This window comes from Bubalus kerabau, chromosome 22, assembly GCF_029407905.1.
Source record: "Bubalus kerabau isolate K-KA32 ecotype Philippines breed swamp buffalo chromosome 22, PCC_UOA_SB_1v2, whole genome shotgun sequence".
In the NCBI taxonomy this organism is placed as follows: Eukaryota; Metazoa; Chordata; class Mammalia; order Artiodactyla; family Bovidae; genus Bubalus; species Bubalus kerabau.
In genome coordinates, this window is record NC_073645.1 from 20,453,801 (window position 1) to 20,472,865 (window position 19,065).

A 19,065-nucleotide genomic window follows, 5' to 3' on the forward strand; every position below is an offset into this window, starting at 1 on the left:
AGAGCTGTTTTAAGGACAACAAGTGCCCATATAGTCACAGATAGTGACTATAAGTACCTCTCTGAAAATCCAATGAAAGTGATATCTCCCTTATCCCCTGAAAATGCATATTCAATCAAAATTAAGAGTACAATTCCAGAGGGTCTACAGACCCCCGAAGCCAGAGCTTGTAACTCAACTTTGTATACCCAGAGCCTACCACAGGGCTCTGGAATACAGTAAGCACTCAAAAACTGCTGAATGAACCTTTTAAAAAAGGACTGAAAAACTGGCATTTTCACTGTTAATTAATAACCATAAACATAAACAATATTAACTGACCCAACTGACTGGCAGGATAAACTGTATAATTTTTTTCCAGGTGGCTATCTGGCAACATGTAAAAACAACTGCCATGTATACCTTTGGATTCAGTAATTCTACTTCTAAGAATTTAACCTAATGAAAGAGTCAAAGATGAAATAAAGTACCTATGTGCTAGTATAGACAAATGCATCATTATTTCTAACAGAAAAAAAAGGGGAGGGGGGAAGGAAGGAAAGAAAATGAGTAAACTGCCACTGGGAAATGGGGGGAAATTATAATATCCACTCACAGAAAACTCAACAAACACATTTAAACAGTAATTAACAATCTGAGGACAAGCTCATAAGATGTTAAGAAAAAAAGATTAAAAACTAATTAATACATAACATTAAATGAGCAAGTGCTCAGAACAGTATCTGGCACATAATAAACATTATGTAAGTGCTCATTAAATACATTTTTAAAATCATACTAATAACATGAACCCAATATTCAAAATCTTAAATAATGCAAATGATTGTAAAGATACTCAGAAAAAAGAAAAAACTATTACTAGTATTTATATCCAGGTGATTTTTATACTCTTTACACTTCTCTGTAGTTTCTAAATTTTGTACATTGATCCTATCTCACTGTTAAAATAAAAATATATATATATATACACACACATTGTTTTGAAAACAAAAAAGACAGATGTCAATCTGAAGAAAACAATGTTAGCAATGGTTTGAATAAGAACTTATAGAAAGACTGTGCTTATCAAATTTTCAGTTAGTGTAAAGTTTAAAAAATTGCTAACACCATGAATTCAAAATATCTAGTCAAGATTCAATATAAGATTCAAACTGCCTGGTTGAGCTACAACACTTCAGTTGAAACCAACAGAACAAAGTACTGCATCGAGTTTCCAGATTTCCAATTAAAAAAGGCAGACTGACCACAAGTGTCTTTTACCTTCCGAAACTCCATTAAAATGTCAATAAAGGAAGAAAAAGAACGTAGGCGCACAAGGACAGAAAGGAAGACAGTGAGAAAAGATTTCAATAAATGTTGAGGAAATGGAAGACAAATGGAAGATGGCAACGACTAATAAGGCAGAGGAAGCTGTAACAGAAGGGACGCTAGGACTGTCGTCATAGGACACAGGAGGCTCTCTCAGGACCTGGAGGCACCACAGACGTGGAAAGGTGGAGGACAGACAGACACAGGGCTGAACACACTGTATGAGACTACGTGTATGGAGGACTTGGATGCCCAGGTCCCCTCCCCCACCCACCACAAAACCAGATGAATACCCTCAACTTGCCCCTGCCGCTGACCAAAGGCACCTGCCCTAGAGAACTTCAGCAGAGAGGCTCCAGCCTCCGAAGAGCAGGAACTGGAGAATCCAGGGACTGGAGATGGGGTGGGGTTACCAAAAACAAAAATCTTCATTCGGGCTGAAAGAAAGGACCTGCAGCTTCCCAAGCCCTTTCCCCACCCTTTGGAAATCAGGCTTTACCACCCCGGCCAGATATCTGAAGGGAAATACTGGAGTCGTTAAAACTCAAATTGGTTAAAGCTCAAACTCTAAGGCTGGGCTGCTTAGTTCACGTTCTCACTTTCCCACTTTTCACCTGTGAATCCTTAGACAAGTTTACTTCATCTCTGGGCCCCAACTTCCTAGTCTGAAAAATAGGTATAATACACCTCTATAAGTTTATTTCAAGGATGAAAATAGACAAGATTGAGAATCACTGAATTAGAAATACACAAGAGTCTTAAACAGTCCCTGGTATATCTCCATATCTGCAGTACTTACCATTTCACTCTAGAGAAGTAGAAGAAATACCAGTAAAATAAGTTAACCCCTCTGTTAACTTGGAATATTCAAGGAAGAGAAAATTCAAGGGAAGATCAATAAAATAAACAGGAGGAAGGAACCCTCTAGAAGCCATCAACTTTTCAACAATTAATATTTATATTAATTGTTCATTATACCACAAGAATTCTTGTAAGAGAGGGAATGGAGTGGTTGGTTACCTCCCCTGCTTAAGAATTACTATTCTAGTTCAGCACTGCTAGTTATGAGAGAAATGCAAATCAAAACTACAATGAGATATCAGCTCAGACCAGTCAGAAAGGCTATCACCAAAAAAATCTACAAACAACAAATGCTGGAGAGGATGTGGAGAGAAGGGAATTCTCCTGCACTGTTGGTGGGGATGTAAGTTACTAGAGCCACTATGGAGAGTAGTATGAAGGTTCCTTAAAAAACTAAAAATAGAGCAACCACATGGCCCTGCAATCCCACTCCTGGGCATATAACCATAGAAAAACATGATCCAAAAGGATACATACACCCCAATGTTCATCGCAGCACTGTTTACAATAGCTAAGACATGGAAGCAACCTAAATGTCCACTGACCAGGGAATGGAAAAAGAAGATGTAGGACATATCTACAATGGAATATCACTCAGCCTTTAAAAAGAATGAAATAATGCCATTTGCAGCAACACGGATGGACCTAGAGAGTCCATCTTATATTTTACTGAGTGAAGTAAGCCAGACAGACAAAGAAATATCAAATGACATCCCTCATATGTGGAATCTAAAAAGAAATGACACAAATGAACTTAACCTACTAAACAGAAAGAGACTCACAGACTTAGAAAACAAACTTATAGTTGCCAGGGGGAAGAGATAGCTAAGGACTTTGGGAAGGTCATGTACACACGGCTATATTTAAAATGGATGACTAATAAAGACCCATTGTATGGCACATGGAACTCTTGCTCAGTGTTACGTGCCAGCCTGGATGGGAGAGGTGTTTGGGAGAGAAGAGATACATGTGTATGTATGGCTGAGTCCCTTTGCTGTTCACCTGAAACTACCCCAGTATTGTTAATTGGTTATACCCCAATACAAAATAAAAACTTTAAAGTTAAACCAACAAAAATAACTAATGAACCAGTTATCATAAAGAACAAGTAGGCACAAACCAGGTGCCAGACAATCAGAGCTCACTATAACTTAATAGCTAAGGATGTGACAGTGAACAAGAATGCAACTGTCCTTGGCCCTGTGGAAGTAACTAAACCACCCAGCAGCTTGAGGATAAGTCAAATCCTATACTATAGTCAATAAACTCAATTATTGTTTTATAATTGAATTTTATAATTTAGTCAATTAGCATTTTGTAATTGCTAATACAAAATCAAGTTTGAAGTACAGACACATACTATGTGCTATTAGTATTCATAACAATGACCTTTTCCTGAATGTAAACTTGCAGGAACTTTGATAAATGATGTATATGCATTATCTCATTTAAATCTGATGATTCTATCAAGTGAATATTTCCCTCATTTCAAAGATGAGGAAGTAAGATTAAAGAGGCTGAATAATTTGTCCAGAACCATATAGATAGGCAGAGGCAGCGCTGAGATGTATCAAGTCTCTCTGACTCTAAAGCACATGTTCTTTCCACTCCATAAAAGCAAGACTCCAAGAGAGAGGTACCCTTGAAAATTAAAGGGTAATGATTTCAAGTCTCTAAGATACACAATTTGAGAATGCCCTTTTCTTTCTAACTTTCTCTAAATGTTCTCAATGTAGCATTTTGTTAAGTGGTAGTATAAAAACTATTAAGGAAGGAAAAAACTAAGTTGTACATAAAATCTTGAAAGAGGGGTATCCTACATTAGACTCAAAACTACCATCTTCTCCTCTAAGAATGCTTAGTCATGTCTGACTCCTGGCAACCCCATGGACTGTAGCCCTCCAAGCTCCTCCACCCATGGGATTCTCCAGGCAAGAAGACGGGAGAGAGCTGCCATTTCCTACTCCAGGGCATCTTCCTGACGCAGGGACCAAGCCCGAGTCACTCCTGTCTGCCTACACTAGCAGGCGGGTCTCTACCACTGCGCCACCATCAGTTTCCTAAAAGCATCTATTTAGTGACCTTCATTTTACGAAACACCACCAATCCATTTAGCCTGACAGAATCTACTAGGTAAAAAAAAACAGCTTACATTCGTGTGAATGCACGCCTAAGTGTGTATCTGTATTTGTATATAGATAGTTTTTCCTAGTGTCACAGTATTTCCAAAATTGTATTGTCTTACTTGAGTATGCCTTCAGAAGAACCTTTAAAAATCAAATACTTAAGGGATGAAAGATTAACAATATAAATACTTCTACAGTTCACACAGAGACAGAGGGCTCAAGTTTCGACAAGTATTAGCATGCTGCGGTATGCCTTAGGTAAATCGTTTCATCTCTGGGCCTCCCTAAGAGGAAATCAGATGTCACAATCTGTAAGGTCCGGAATTCCACCTTTAAAATTCTACGATACAAGAACAACCAAGAAACCCCACAAAACACTTTTCAAAGCGTGATCAACTTTATCTCTGAACAGGGAGACCAAGGATCTACAACTGAAAGAGAAGTCTAATTAGCATTTTTCTATTGCATCTGGACCACATAACGTGGCAGCTCCTTTAGCAGCATATCCATGCTGTAGTGCAGGGTTGACAGAACTCCAAGGAACTGTCGGCTCTTAGGGAGTGACATCAGCCAGTTCTGATTCTTTTATCTAAAAGTGTTTGGTCTGAAAGGAAAATAAATTCCACTTCTACAGCCCATGAAAACCGTCCCCCTCTATCTAAGTAATCTTTCCATCTCAGCCTCAAGAAACTAATAAAATAAGAATCATTAAGACAGCTGAAAGAGTAACTCTTCTTTAGTAAGTAAAAGTGAAGATTTCAAAAAGGGATGAAATCTGTTCATAGGAGCAATGAAGGACTCAGTGTTTTTGCCTATTCTTTCTCTGGATCCTTTTTAATAAATTAGACATGAGTATCAAGCCACCAGGGAAGTCCATCAAATATGGGAGAGGAGAGAGTATGTGAATAAATGTAGTATTGAGGCTCTCAAAGACCACATAGTCTAAGTTTCCTCCTTATTTCTGATTAAATAAATTACCTCATTAAATTAAAACAAGCCTCAGGGCATGTTTATAATAATTCATAAAGTTACAGGCCATGCCATTGTGGTTTAAATTTATAACTTAATTTTATAATTAAACCCCAAAGAATAATATAGAAAAAAAATGTAAATGCGTATACCTATTTTCAACAATAAGGAAAAACATCCTAAAAACAACAGAATTTAACAAATCAAAATTAAACATTACATTCAAAATATTATCTTTAAAATACTTCTTTTCACACTCTTTTCCCAAAAGGCTAAAAATATCAGAGGGCCATTACTATTCATTTCATACATGTAGACAATAAAGTTAAAACTGGAGTAAACAACTTTACTAAAAATCAATAGAATAAAAGAAACAAGATTAAAATTCAAAGCTTCTGATTATAAGATCCATGCTCTATTTAGACATCAAGACACCTAATCAAAGATCCTGCAAAAATTCAATTACTCAGGTAGGTGTCTGCCCACCAGGTAAAAATGTCCATGCAGGAAATACCTGGTGAGACAAACTTCACATAGAAAAATAAAAAGTATAAACACACTCTTGGGCACTGATAAAACAAATAATAAATAGCTATAGGGGATTTTTCCCCCTAATTTTAACAAGTCCTTGACTTAAAATTTTAAACCACACTAAACAGGTATTGAGAGGATAAAGCAATACAACACTGATAAACACACTGAGCCAATAGTACAAATTTGAATTTGAAACTTTACACATAATTTTTAAGTATCCATACAGCCCATTACATCTCTGTACCTCTGGAAATGACTCCATTAGGAATCTATGAAAGCTTTCCCCAAACACATTATGTCCAATCACTAAAGAGTTTACTAGAAAACACCTTTCAGAAATAAATATGCTAAGGAAATGTAATTTTATTAACAAGATCCATGAATATTTTATAAATATTCGAAACCAATCTTTGTTAGTTACTAGTATACTTTTCTAAATATAATACAGGTAACTTAAAAACATCTTTGAGAGTCTGGAGCAGTGGATCTCAAACAAGGGTGATTACCCAAGTTTAAAAATGTTTTTGATTGTCACAACTGGGAAGTGCTACTGGCATCTGGAGGGTAGAGGCCAGGAACTCTGCTCAGCGTCCCACCATGTTCAAGACAACCCACCCCCACACCCCCACAAAGAATCATCTGGACCCAACGTCAGTAGTGCCAAAGTTGAGAAACCCTGGTCTACAATCTAACTTTTATCATGAGGACTATTAAGGTTTACGTACCTTTGAATTTAATATCCAGACCACTAAATTCCAATTCAACTCCTTGAAGTGCTTCTCCCAGAGTTTCATGGTAATGACTAATACTTTTTTTTGACCCCACACAGAATGGAAGTGAAAAGTACTTATATGTCTCTTGGCGATTATGGTAGGGCCCAACAGTATTCATCCATAAGACAACTTCCTCTTTATCCTGATACTGAAACAAACAAACCAAAAAAGCAAGTTAAGAATATGTTTAAAAAAAAAATCTAATTCAAATTAAGGGAATATTTTGCCATTTATTCTAAAAAAAAAAATGCACTATCTCAGTTTTGGAAGCTTTAAAATAAAATGCTGGAAGCTTGTTTCAAAATGATGATCAGTTTCTACACATTAAAAATGAAATTTGGTGAATTTTAAAATGATATATTCTGATTATGGTCTCAGGCAGATTCATGTTTTCCAGACTTTGTTTTATAGAAGATATTGTTTAAATAAACCCCAATAACCTGTAAGAATATGTTTATACTTAATATTTACACTATCAAATAATAATAAACCTAGAACCAACATGATTCACCATACTAATGTGGACAAAGGAGGAAACAAAATCAGCAGTTTATCCGGAACCTATGTTAATCACTGGAAACTCCAAAAATCTAATGTTGTCAGCAAGCACAAATAAAATTTCACCTTTTTTTCCCCCCCACAATCATTGGTCAAAGGGAGAAAATGACCAAAGAGGAAGAGAAAGCCATACTATGAAACCTCCACACCTCATCCAAGTCATCATTCTGGCTTTCCCTTTATCAGCCTGAAACACAGCTACTGCATGCAAATTTTTTTGAATAAACAATTATGGCTTTACCCATCAGTGAATACTTTATGTAGCTAAACTTGGGCTGTGGTTCAATGACTTTGGGTAAGTGACTTCACCTTTCCAGGGTCTGACGGGGGAAACTGCTAAACCTCAAGTTTAAAATTCCAATGATTCTATGAAGAGTAGTTACCAAGTGATTTTAAAACTAATAATCCTAATTAGCAATATAAATGAAAGACAACATAAGATGCAGCTTGTCAACTAACAGTGCAGAGCTTATACCACCAATTATTTACTGAGTACCTACTATGTGCCAATAATTGTGTTCATAACTGAGACAGCTTTGAACAAGACACATTTCCTGCCCTACTAGAGCTTAGAGCCTAAACAAAAAGATGAACACTGAATGAGCAATTATAATCAGGCAGGGTGCTATGGAGCATGTAAAAGAGAAACCTGACCAACCAGCCCAAATACCAAACAGTACTCCCAGTCCTCCATCTAATGGCTTCCTTCATAGCTCAGTTGGTAAAGAATCCGTCTGCAATGCAGGAGACCCTGGTTCGATTCCCAGGTCAGGAAGATCCCCTGGAGAAGGGATAGGCTACCCTCTCCAATATTCTCGGGCTTCCCTTGTGGCTCAGCTGATAAAGAATCCGCCCACAATGCAGAAGACTTGGGTTCCATCCCTGGGTTGGGAAGATTCCCTGGAGAAGGGAAAGGCTACCCACTCCAGTATTCTGGCCTGGAGAATCCCATGGACTATACAGTCCATGGGGTTGCAGAGTTGGACACAACTGAGCGACTTTCACTTCACTTTTCCTCCATCTAAAATGAATAAACATTTTCCATCAAAATCCAAGATCTCCCAAACAAACTCATCCCACCCAAACTCAACCCCTCAAAACTTTTTCTAATGGTATTATCCTCTCAGACATGGAGACTCAATCCCCAAGTCCCTCTGCATTCCAAAAACCATTGACTGTCTATTCTTATATAAAGCATCTGCCTCTTTTGATTCGTACCACCATCAAACTAGGACTTAGATCTAATCACCTTCAAACATAATGTCTCATTGTCCTAAGACATCATTCGGGTACCTCATCAAGGAAATAAAAAACTACCTGACTTTTTGAATACATGACACATGTACTAAGCACAGTACTAGGTGTTAAGGCTATAAAGGTAAATCTTGTCCTAAGTGTATAAAGGAAAATCACAGTCCAAAGTGGAGACAAAAAAGTAAATGATTTACAGTGAAGAAACAGTGTTACAATTAAGGTGAAAAGAGTATTGTGACAACAGTAAAAGAATGATTATTTTTGCTTTGGCACAGAAGGATTGGGATGAATAATAATATGGAAAATCACAAGCTGTTTCAAGTGAATCCAGAAAAACTGTACATAATCTTTATGTATGAAGAAACCAATCTAAAGTCTTAATGTACCCATAGATCCCCATTCATAACTATTCTTGTTACTTTAGGGGCTTGAAAAATATCCATATGACATCACCCATCTGTCCAACGTTTAAGGTCTCACTGCACTAGTCAATCAAGGTATTCCTTTCTGCACAGATATAGATACAGCATAACAAGTCTCAGAAGACTTCTCTAAACCAATCAGTATCCACTGAACAGAGCTGGTATTATAATAGAATTGAGACCTGTTCACAGAGTAGAAACCTTTTGGCACAGTATCATGTACACAAAAAATATTTAATAAATATGATGAAAAAACACTGAAGAAAGGCTGAAATGAAAGGTCATTAGCAACTTAGAAGTTTTAAGTATGTGCACTGAATGCAATGGTATCCTTTGAAAGAAGTAAGGAGAGGTAATCACATGTACCCATTCAGGATTATAACCCTGAAAGAGAGGAACGATTCTTGTCATTAATCCTGCTGAGAGTCTGCAGAAATTTTATAAACGTTCACAACTTGTAAAAATAAACAGAACACCTTCTCTATAAATCCTAATACTCATATTCCTCTAAAAATAGACAAAAACTTGAACACTAACACTTGTTAAAATAGAGCATTCATTTATTTCATACAGATTGAAACATAAGACTAAAATAATTTAAAGGTCATAGTGTCATAGTGTGTGTTAACTACACATTCTGAAGTCACTCATTTTAAACATTCATGAAACCCTAATGGGGTAATAGAGTTCTGATGACATGATGCAAATTGTACTATAACAAAATGTGTACAATTCTGTAGCCTAGGATTCCTTCTGGGAAGAGGACTGAAGCAGGGATTGGGGGGAAAAATACATATATATATATATATGTTATATAGACATAAACACGCATACACACACACAGATTAGGGTGAATATTAAGGTTAAAAATGTTTCTTTTACATTGCTCCTTATACAGACCACAGACTTCAAGAACTTAAAATGTTTACTTTTCATTATAGTTTTTGATTATCCCTGAGAATAAGTATTTCCAAGACAAGGTCAAGGGGAGAGTTCTTTTTCAAGAGAGAAAACTGTGTCTTAAAAGATCTTGAAATAAGAAAATACCAAAAGGAAGAAACGTTTTAAGGAGAAAAACCTTTCCTTCTGCTAAGCTGCTGGAAAAGTCCCTGGGCTCCCTAACTCGGTGGATACAGGACTGGTAAGGCTCTCCCCTCCACCTGTGGCGGCCACGAGTGTGAGTTGCTCAGTCCTGTCCAACTCTTTGCAACCCCATGGACTGTAGCCCGCCAGGCTCCTCTGTCCATTAAATTCTCCAGGCAAGAATACTGGAGTGAGTTGCCATTCCCTCCTGCAGGGGATCTTCCCGACCCAGGGATCAAACCCGGGTCTCCGGCATTGCAGGCAGATTCTTTACCATCTGAGACACCAGTGGTGTGGCCAAAAGGCTAGTCTAATTTGCTTTCAAAACACCCCATGTCTTAGCAAGCTCTTTATAAATACTTTCCTTGGAAAAACTGAGTTGCCAAAGAGCAAGATGGAATTTAATAACTTACCTGCAGGGTGTAATCAGAAGAAAGGGAGAGAAAAAGTAAAGCATAGCAGTGGATCCGAGGATCCCTGGACATGGGGGTGGTTCCTTCCATGAGGCTTCTTAAGGACATACCATGTGCTGGGCACAGTTCTAAGGTCTTTATATATATAAACATTTAATCTCTCAAAGCTTTATAAGACAGCTCCCATGATTTTCCCCATTTTACAGATACGAAAAAACTAAAAAGAGATGTTACATAATTTGTCCAAGATCATTCTAATTTGTATCACATTTATAAATTCAGGACTACACTTTTGCTAATCCCTAATCAGCTTCATTAATTGAAGAGCAAAAACTAAATAAATGAATTTGGGTAAAGTACAGTTGTACAAAGCACCTAGGGAAGTGCTAAACACTGAACAACTTTTCCATTTGAGCCTTTAATCTGCCCAACAGGAAAAAAAACCTTCCTAAGAAGCTCCTGGTGCTCTAATCTCAAAAGTAATGACCTTTGTTCTCAAGAAGTGACCAATGTTGGGTCTCTCATTTAAATACGGACCCACTCCAGTACTCTTGCCTGGAAAATCCCATGGATGAAGGAGCCTGGTGGGCTGCAGTCCATGGGGTCGTGAAGAGTCGGACACGACTGAGCAACTTCACTTTCACTTTTCACTTTCATGAACTGGAGAAGGAAATGGCAACCCACTCCAGTGTTCTTGCCTGGAGAATCCCAGGGATGGAGGAGCCTGGTGGGCTGCCGTCTATGGGGTCGCACACAACTGAAATGACTTAGCATAGCATAGCATACGCGCTGGGAAAGTGCAGGTACAGAAGTTTCCCTCCTTGATAGACATGGTGAATTACCTTTTCTCAGGAGGAACACTTCAGGAGATAAGGTTACTGACGATCTCATGTAAAATCCAAATAAACCAGAATTTATGTAGACAGGCAAAGAACTGAAGACTCAGACTAAGTTCCCAAATACCATTACTTTTATGAGATGAGGGAAAAGATATATGCTTACTTTAAAACACATCTGAGAAAGCAAAATCCAGTTCTGAAATGTTTCAAAAATCACAGTTTCAATGCCTTTTAATTACTTAAAACACATACATCAGAATGTGAATACAAACAAATTATTAGTGTATTTTTGGATAATCTCTTGAGATAACTGCTCTCTCTCAAAATAACTCTATTCCTAAATAAACTTTTAGTCTACCATAGAGTACAGCTGAAAATAGGACAATGAATTCTGGCACTTCCTAAAACTAGATCTATATTAGAACACTCACAAGTTCACTTGTAGTAAACAGTTTATCCTCTTTATAAATCTTCACATATGTTTTAAGAGTTCCATACTCCCAAAAGAGATCAAGATTAAAGGCTTCCATTTGTCTAACCAAACAAAACATCTTTTTTTTAACCCAGTGGTGTAATAGTGCTTATGGCAGATGTTGAGAATAGGCTATCCTAAGCACAGAGCGGGTCCTTCCAACATTACCCATACGAGGTACAATGGGCCACAAAGAAATGGAATTGTAACCTAGTAGGGCCCCTAAAACACAACAGGCACCCTCAAGACCATGCATCTTAAATAACAATGGTCTGTGTTAAGCAACAGGGTTATCAAACTTCCAACCTTGCATATTCTTACCCCTGGCGGCTCCCCAATTACTCAAGTCACTCAACAAGCACTGATTAAATACCACTTGTTGTGCCAAGCACAGAGCCTGGTATATGACAGACCCAGAAAAAAATTTTTTGATTTTGTGACCTTGAGGAAACAGAGCCCAAAATAAGTCAAGGCTTCAGTGTAAATGATAAAATGCTTTTAAGATTCCTGTGCCATTGATTGTTGATTTTTTGATGCTGATATTTTTACATAGTATTACTATGGAAATTATATGTACAAGACAGGTGGAAAAAAACAAGGACTAGAAATCATGTAGCTCAGACTCTTCCTGTGGCCCTGGGCCAGCCACTGGGCCTCTTCAGGTCATTAGGAAAATGAGTCTTGAATTCAATGGTCCTAAGTCTTTCCAGTTCTAAAATTCTATTCTCAATTTGCAATCTTTCTAACGAGTCCTCTGGAATCTTAGGAGACATGATAATCTAACTCTAGTTGTTTCCAAGTGCTCCAACTTTCAGAAATCCAAACAAGCATGAGCCATACCCTATACACCTTTCACTCTTAAGTGTTCTTTTTATGATTCTTCAATCATTTATTAGTAACCTGTCTTTCATGAAAGTGTTCTTTAATTTTTATTTAAGAGTATGTTCTGTAATTTAAAAACTGAAAGGAACTCATTTTATATATTCTGCATGTGTATATATTCTAGAAGCCAGCAGTATGTTTCCTCCCCATTATTCTTCTGAGAATATTAAGAGCATTGGACAAATAAGCACATAAAAAAATACTGTATGACTCAAATGGTCAGCTGAATCCTAATCCAGTAGGTAAAGTAAGAGAAATCAAGGGCTTTGAGGAACTGCATTAAGTAGGTAGTAGCTCCTTCTTGGGATCAGTTACATAATTTGTGGGGCCCAGCACAAAATAAACATGCAAGACTCCTTTCTAAACAAGTATTAAGAACTTCAGATGGTGACAGCACAGCATTCCGCTAAGTCTTTATGTCTCGCACACCAAGTGGCGGCATGGGTCACATGCCCATTTCTGTCCCCCTTTGACACTAAACCAACCTCACTGAAACAACCTCAGTAACAATTCCCTATGAAACCAGGCTTACCCAAACATTTCTTTTAAGCACTTAAAAGTATTATCAACACAGAAAATTACTCAATTTGATACCAAGTGTTTTACTGTCCTGTCTTTTAAGGATAAAAGGCTGTAGAGCATATCCTATGAGAGTGCAGCAGACTATTAATTCAGTTTGCCTAAATTCAAATGCTACCTCTACCTGTTACTAGCTGTGCAGCCTCAAGCAAGTAACTTCTTTGCCATCCCATTTTCTCATCTATGCAGAGAACATAATCCCATTTCACAAAATTATCAATACGTGTTTAAAATACAAGTTAATACATATTAAGTACTTAGGACAGTACCTACCACATATTGCTACAAAAGCTTAGCTATTCTTTCTTTCTTGCTTGCTTTCTTTTTAAAGCTTAGCTATTATTTCTATCTGGAAATTGTCTTCACAAAAAGTTAATCTGAAGGGCAAACTTTAACTTTTAGATGGTTCTTTGGTTAACAATCCAATTTCACAAGTATTTATTAAACACTTACTCACTAACCTTCCCTTGACAGTTTTTCTCTCCCTTCAGTATCATTCTGTCTTCACTAGCTACTTCTGCCTTCTTGGTGGAAAAAAAAAAATCACTTGACCATAGCCTTTTCAGTACTATTATCGGTTTGAGGTGAATGCCTAGTTTTCAAAAATATTTTCAAGAAACTTTTAAGAAATAAAATATCTTGGCTAATAGCCAAAAAATATATAATGACACAAATTTTTAACATATATCTTCATGCTATTTTTCCTATAATTTTTAAATACCTAAATTTTTAAAATAGGCATTAACAAGTGAGAGCAGTTCAATGTAAACATGACTGAAATAAAAGAGTCAAAATTTTTTTGTCCAACAATTTTCTCATACATGACATTCTCTCAAAAACCTTTTATCAAGTATTTTATATTCAATTTCTAGCTTTAAAATATTAAACGTTCCTACCATAAAATTTCAGTTAAATTGCCATTTACATTTTAAACATGTAAATTAATCTAATATTTTTATTCACATCCAATTTGTAACATTTTAATATGTTCTTTTCCCTATTACAGCAGTTTATATAAAACACAATATAAAAAGGGGTTTCCCTGATAGCTCAGTTGGTAAAGAATCTGCCTGGAAAGCAGGAGACCCCAGTTCCATTCCTGCGCGAGAAAATCCAATGGAGGATAGGCTACCCACTCCAGTGTTCTTGGGCTTCCTTTATGGTTCAGCTGGTAAAGAATCCGCCTGCAATGCGGAAGACCTGGGTTCGATCCCTGTGTTGGGAAGATCCCCTGGAGAAGGGAAAGGCTACCCACTCCAGTACTCTGTTCTGGAGAATTCCGTGGACCGTATAATTTCCACGGGGTCGCAGAGAGTCGAACAAGACTGACCGACTTTCACTTTAAAAAAGTAAAATACTACTCTCAAGCTTATATGCCTGTACGGTGGAACCAAAGAGACAATTCCGAGTTTTACATGGTAACTTTTCCAAAGTGCCCCAAAAAACTGGAAAAATATTAGTACTCATTGGCCAAAAGAATGCCCATTGGAAATGAACACTTCTTACTCTTTGAGACAAGTTTTTAAACTATTTAACCTGCAAATAAAACTATCTTAAGGTGAAAAGTCACAAATACAGTACAAAAATGTCACCGAGCCCAGGACTTAAAAAATATACAGATAAGAAGTTGCTGTGACTCAAGTTGCTGCACCTCAAAGTTTAGAACTTACTAAATGAAGAGCACAGCTAACCTACAGACTTTTCTGGCCGCTTCATTTCCTCACTTGTCAGAAATGACAGAAGACTTTCAGATTTAGTACTACACAACCTCTCATGCAAAGTCGTATCATAAATGAGTTAAGGTCTAAAAACACAAACTACTCACACTCACCCTCTAATTTACATGACTTCACTGCTCTGCTCACATCTACCATTCAGAAAGTCACTGAATTACATTCCTAAGTGAAAGTCACAAGAGGAGTCGTTAATATCCAAACTTTGATGTGGAAAATGCCAATTAAACAAACAGTCGGTCAATTTTAAGCTAAATGCAAAAACGGACTGTTCCCAGCAAGACAAGAGGGCTGGGCAACTTAAGACCCCGCACAATGAGAAGCTGCCCTAGAGACCACTGGGACGCGAGCCTCATCTCGGGGCCAGAAGAGGTGAGGAGAAAGTTACAAGGCCTCCAAGGCGGATGCGGGTGGCTGAGGGCCTGTACACGTGTAAAGTGCTCTTCACCTCAAGTTTATCAAGGTTGTCCCCACGCCAGGGTTAGATTCCGGTTTGGGCAGGAGGGGGAAATAAATGCCGGTGAGCACCATTAAGTGGTGGATATTTCCTGGTTAGTGTATGACGAGTAATAGGTGGTGCATCCATCTTCCGCCGTGTCGTAGCCCCCCAGCAGCACGGGCGCAGCTCCCTTCCTTGGGGGACACCAGCCCCGAGACTGGCTGCCTGCGGCCCCCAATGCCGCGGCCAAGTGAGCCCCGACCCTCAGACTCCGCTTCTTTCCCTGCTCCCGGGGCCCCTGGACCCAGAGGTTCGGCGCCATTAGGTCCGGGTTGGGGAAAGGAGGCCCAGGCACTCGAGAGTGGAGTCCTGTCCCGGGAACACACGGAAATGCCTCCTCCCCGCTACCGGGGTTCCTGCTCCGCCAGGCCCAACCGGAAGGCGGCCGTGGGGCTCGGCCGGGCAGCCGGGCGGTCCAGGCCGCGCCGGGCCTGCCGAGGCGGCGGGCCGAGGGGAACGGGCGGAGGCGGCCGCGCCGGCAGGGAGCGCTTCTTCTCACCGTGTGCTCGTGCTCGTCCGCCCGGGCCCGGGGCAGCAGCAGCAGCAGCAACAGCGCGGCGGCCGCCGCCACGCCGGGAGCGCCCGGCAGCGGCCTCATCCTACGCGCTCCCACCGGACCGGCGCCGGCCCACCGACTCCTCCTCCGCCGCCGCCTCCGCCGCGGCCGATTCGCATCCACGGGGCGCGGACAGACGCACGGGGCCCGGGCCCAGCCGCTGGCTCCTCCGCGCCGCCGCCGTCACCGCCCGCTCCGGAGCCTCCCCCGCCCCCCGCGCCTCCCTGCCTCTTCCTCTGACTCAGCCACGTCATCCGGCCACCCCGGCACACGCCGGAAGTGCCTCGCGACGCGGGGCCGCAACCGCCGCCGGCCGCCCCGCCCGGGAGGCGCGAGTCCGTGGCCTCTGAGGGCCGCCCTAGGGCCCGGCGGGTCCGCCCGCCGGCTCCTAAGGTCGGCGGCACGCAAACTGGCCCCGGCCTCGCGCCCTTTGCGGCTGCCTGGCCCTCAGCGCAGGGCCGAAGCCGCCTCCGTTCGAGTTGTGCGACCTGGGTCAAAACGCTTAACTGTACCTGGCCTCATTTTCCTCGGCTGTGAAGTGGGGTAATAGTCTGACCTGCCCCCTCTCGGTTGCGGGGATCAGATCAAATAACCCTCACAGGAGTTCGGCTCCCGCCGAGAATGAATCACCAGCTCCATAATCATCATTAAGAGAGGTTGCTAAACTGGTGCCGGGTTGGATGAGTGTCCTAAAATCCCAGAATATTTATTGAACCTCTACTATTCAATCTTTTTACAATTCTTGTTGGTTTATTTGTTGACTCTCCCGTCCACAGATAGAAACACCTTTTAGAATCAGCTTCTCTCCTAAGCAGAGACCCTGTTCACTGACATGTACTAGAACAGTGTCAGGCCCATTGTGGAAACTCAAAAGTTATTTGTCAAATATATAAACATCTGGACCCTGGAGTCGAGTTGTCTCTATCAGCCATCAGCAGTCAACAAGTTCTAGCATTTGTTATCTTAGAAGTATCTAAAGAATTAATTTTTCCTCTCCCCACCTAGTAACAGCCAGTCGTCCACACCTTACTCACCATGTATTGCAACAACCTCCTAATAGGATTCTTATTACCGGTCGTCCTTACCTATTTATCCTCCCCAACAGGTACCAGAGTGATTCTTCTATGAAGAAAGCTAACTATATTACTGCCTTGCTTAAAATACTCCTGGTACATTGTATACATAAATCAAGAAATCACAGCTAATGTTTTCATCTGCCAGACACTATTCTGAGCGCTTCACATGTATTGATTCAATCCTTAGGCAACAGGCACTGTATGTTCATGTTACAGAAATGGTAACAGAAGCACAGAAGGGTTAAGTGGTTACTGAAGGACTTGATCCAAGCATCTGGCTTCAGAATCAGTCTTTTGTTTTTAATATTTTTATTTATTTATTTATTATTTGGCTGTATTCGGTCTTCATTGTGGCACTTGGGTTTTTTATTTGCAGCATATGAACACTCAGTTGTGGCACGTGGAATTTAGTTTCCCCACCAGGGATCTAACGCAGGCCCCCTGCATTGGGAGTGTGGAGTCTTAGCCACTGAACCACCAAGAAAGCCCCAGAATCAGTATTTCTTCCTACTAATGGACTGCCATCCATGCAATCATTTTAAGAAATGAAGTAGACTTGTATATGCTGGCATGGAATGATAGCCAAGAGACACTTTTAAGTGAAAAAATTTGCAAGTATAGACTCTAATTCCATTTTGAATGATATTAGTTTAACCGCAGAAAATAATCTGAAAGATTATGACTCAAACCATTAACAGTGTATGTGACTGCCAATATTTGAGTGTTTTATACAATGGGTATGTGCTATATGTGTAATTAGAAAAAAAAATTCCTTCCTAAAGGATAATCCTATTAGCATGCAACTGCAGAATCAGTTCCCAATTTATCTCCTCAACTTTACCTCGCACTGATCTCTGCTCAGGCTACATCCCTATATTTCCCAAATACACCAGATTCTTTTATACCTCTGTACCTTTGCTTTTGATTTTTTAATTTTTATTGGAGTATAGTTGATTTACAATGTTATATTAGTTTTTGCTGTACAGCAAAGTGAATCGGTTGTATATACACGTTCATCCACCCTTTTTTAGATTCTTCAATGTTCCCTTTGCCTAGAATGGAAATGAATGGACAACTTTTGTTTACTCATTTTCCTGGCCTAAATGAATGACCTCTTCAGTGAAACCTTGCATGATGCCCTCAGGAAGTTAAGCATCCCTTCTTCAGGATTCCAGCTGCATTTATGTCATAATTACCATAGTCTCATTTCCTCTTCTGTACTGCATTCTGACCCTTTTTGATGGCAACCACTACCTTTTTGACCCTTTTTGATGGCAGCTGTTGGGACAGTGCTTGTCACATCATAGACATTCAATAATTATTTACTGAAGACATTCATAAGTGAAAAGTCAAATAGCATAGAAGGATTTAAAGAACACTTTCCAAATAGTCTAAGAGGCATCACAAAGGCAGTACCTGATTAATTGCTGAATGAATCATACCCCAGTAATTGCAATAGAAGTCAGAGGAGGTGTCTTATCCATCTTTGTATATCCCTCAGAGCACCTAGCACTGTGACTTGCTCATAGTGTAAGCTCAGTGAATGCTCCATGAATGAATAATCACAGCTCTTGAATCAAGTGATGATGGGCAATTGAAGAATAAGCAGTGTAAGTGCTGAATTAAGATGGATGAGTAGTTTCTTGCTTAACATCCATCACCAGCCTCTACGGATTTGAGGCATTAAGCATGTGCTCCATATTGTCAGGAGCAGTAGGTTGGCAATTGCTTGAGGGTGGGGAGAACACAGGGCTTCCCTGGTTGCTCAGACTGTAAAAAAAATCTGCCCAATAATGCAGGAGACTCAGGTTCAATCTCTGAGTCAGGAAGATCCCCTGGAGAAGGAAATGGCAGCCCACTCCAATATTCTTGCCTGGAGAATTCCATGGACAGAGGAGCCTGGTGGGCTACAGTCCATGGGGGTCACAAAGGGTCGGATACGACTGAGTGAGGGAGGACACAAGAAAAAGTATTCATTTGGGGAGTGTAGACTTAGAACTAGGAAACATTACATACATAACAGAAAACAGGCATCAGATCAGATCAGATCAGTCGCTCAGTCGTGTCCAACTCTTTGCGACCCCATGAATCGCAGTATGCCAGGCCTCCCTGTCCACCACCAACTTCC

At 39.9% G+C, this 19,065-nt stretch overlaps 1 protein-coding gene across 1 annotated transcript in view; it reads right to left on the minus strand.

Annotated features, from left to right (window-relative positions):
- Positions 1–16,060, minus strand: part of TM9SF3 (transmembrane 9 superfamily member 3) — a 58,349-nt gene extending 42,289 nt beyond the window's left edge. Inside the window, exons 1-2 of the mRNA XM_055560673.1 lie at positions 15,805–16,060; positions 6,524–6,719 (exon numbers count right to left, since the gene is read on the minus strand). Of these exons, the coding sequence (XP_055416648.1) occupies positions 6,524–6,719; positions 15,805–15,903 (295 nt within the window). The 5' untranslated portion in view covers positions 15,904–16,060. The remainder of the gene's footprint in view (positions 1–6,523; positions 6,720–15,804) is intronic.
- Positions 16,061–19,065: the final 3,005 nt, after the last annotated feature.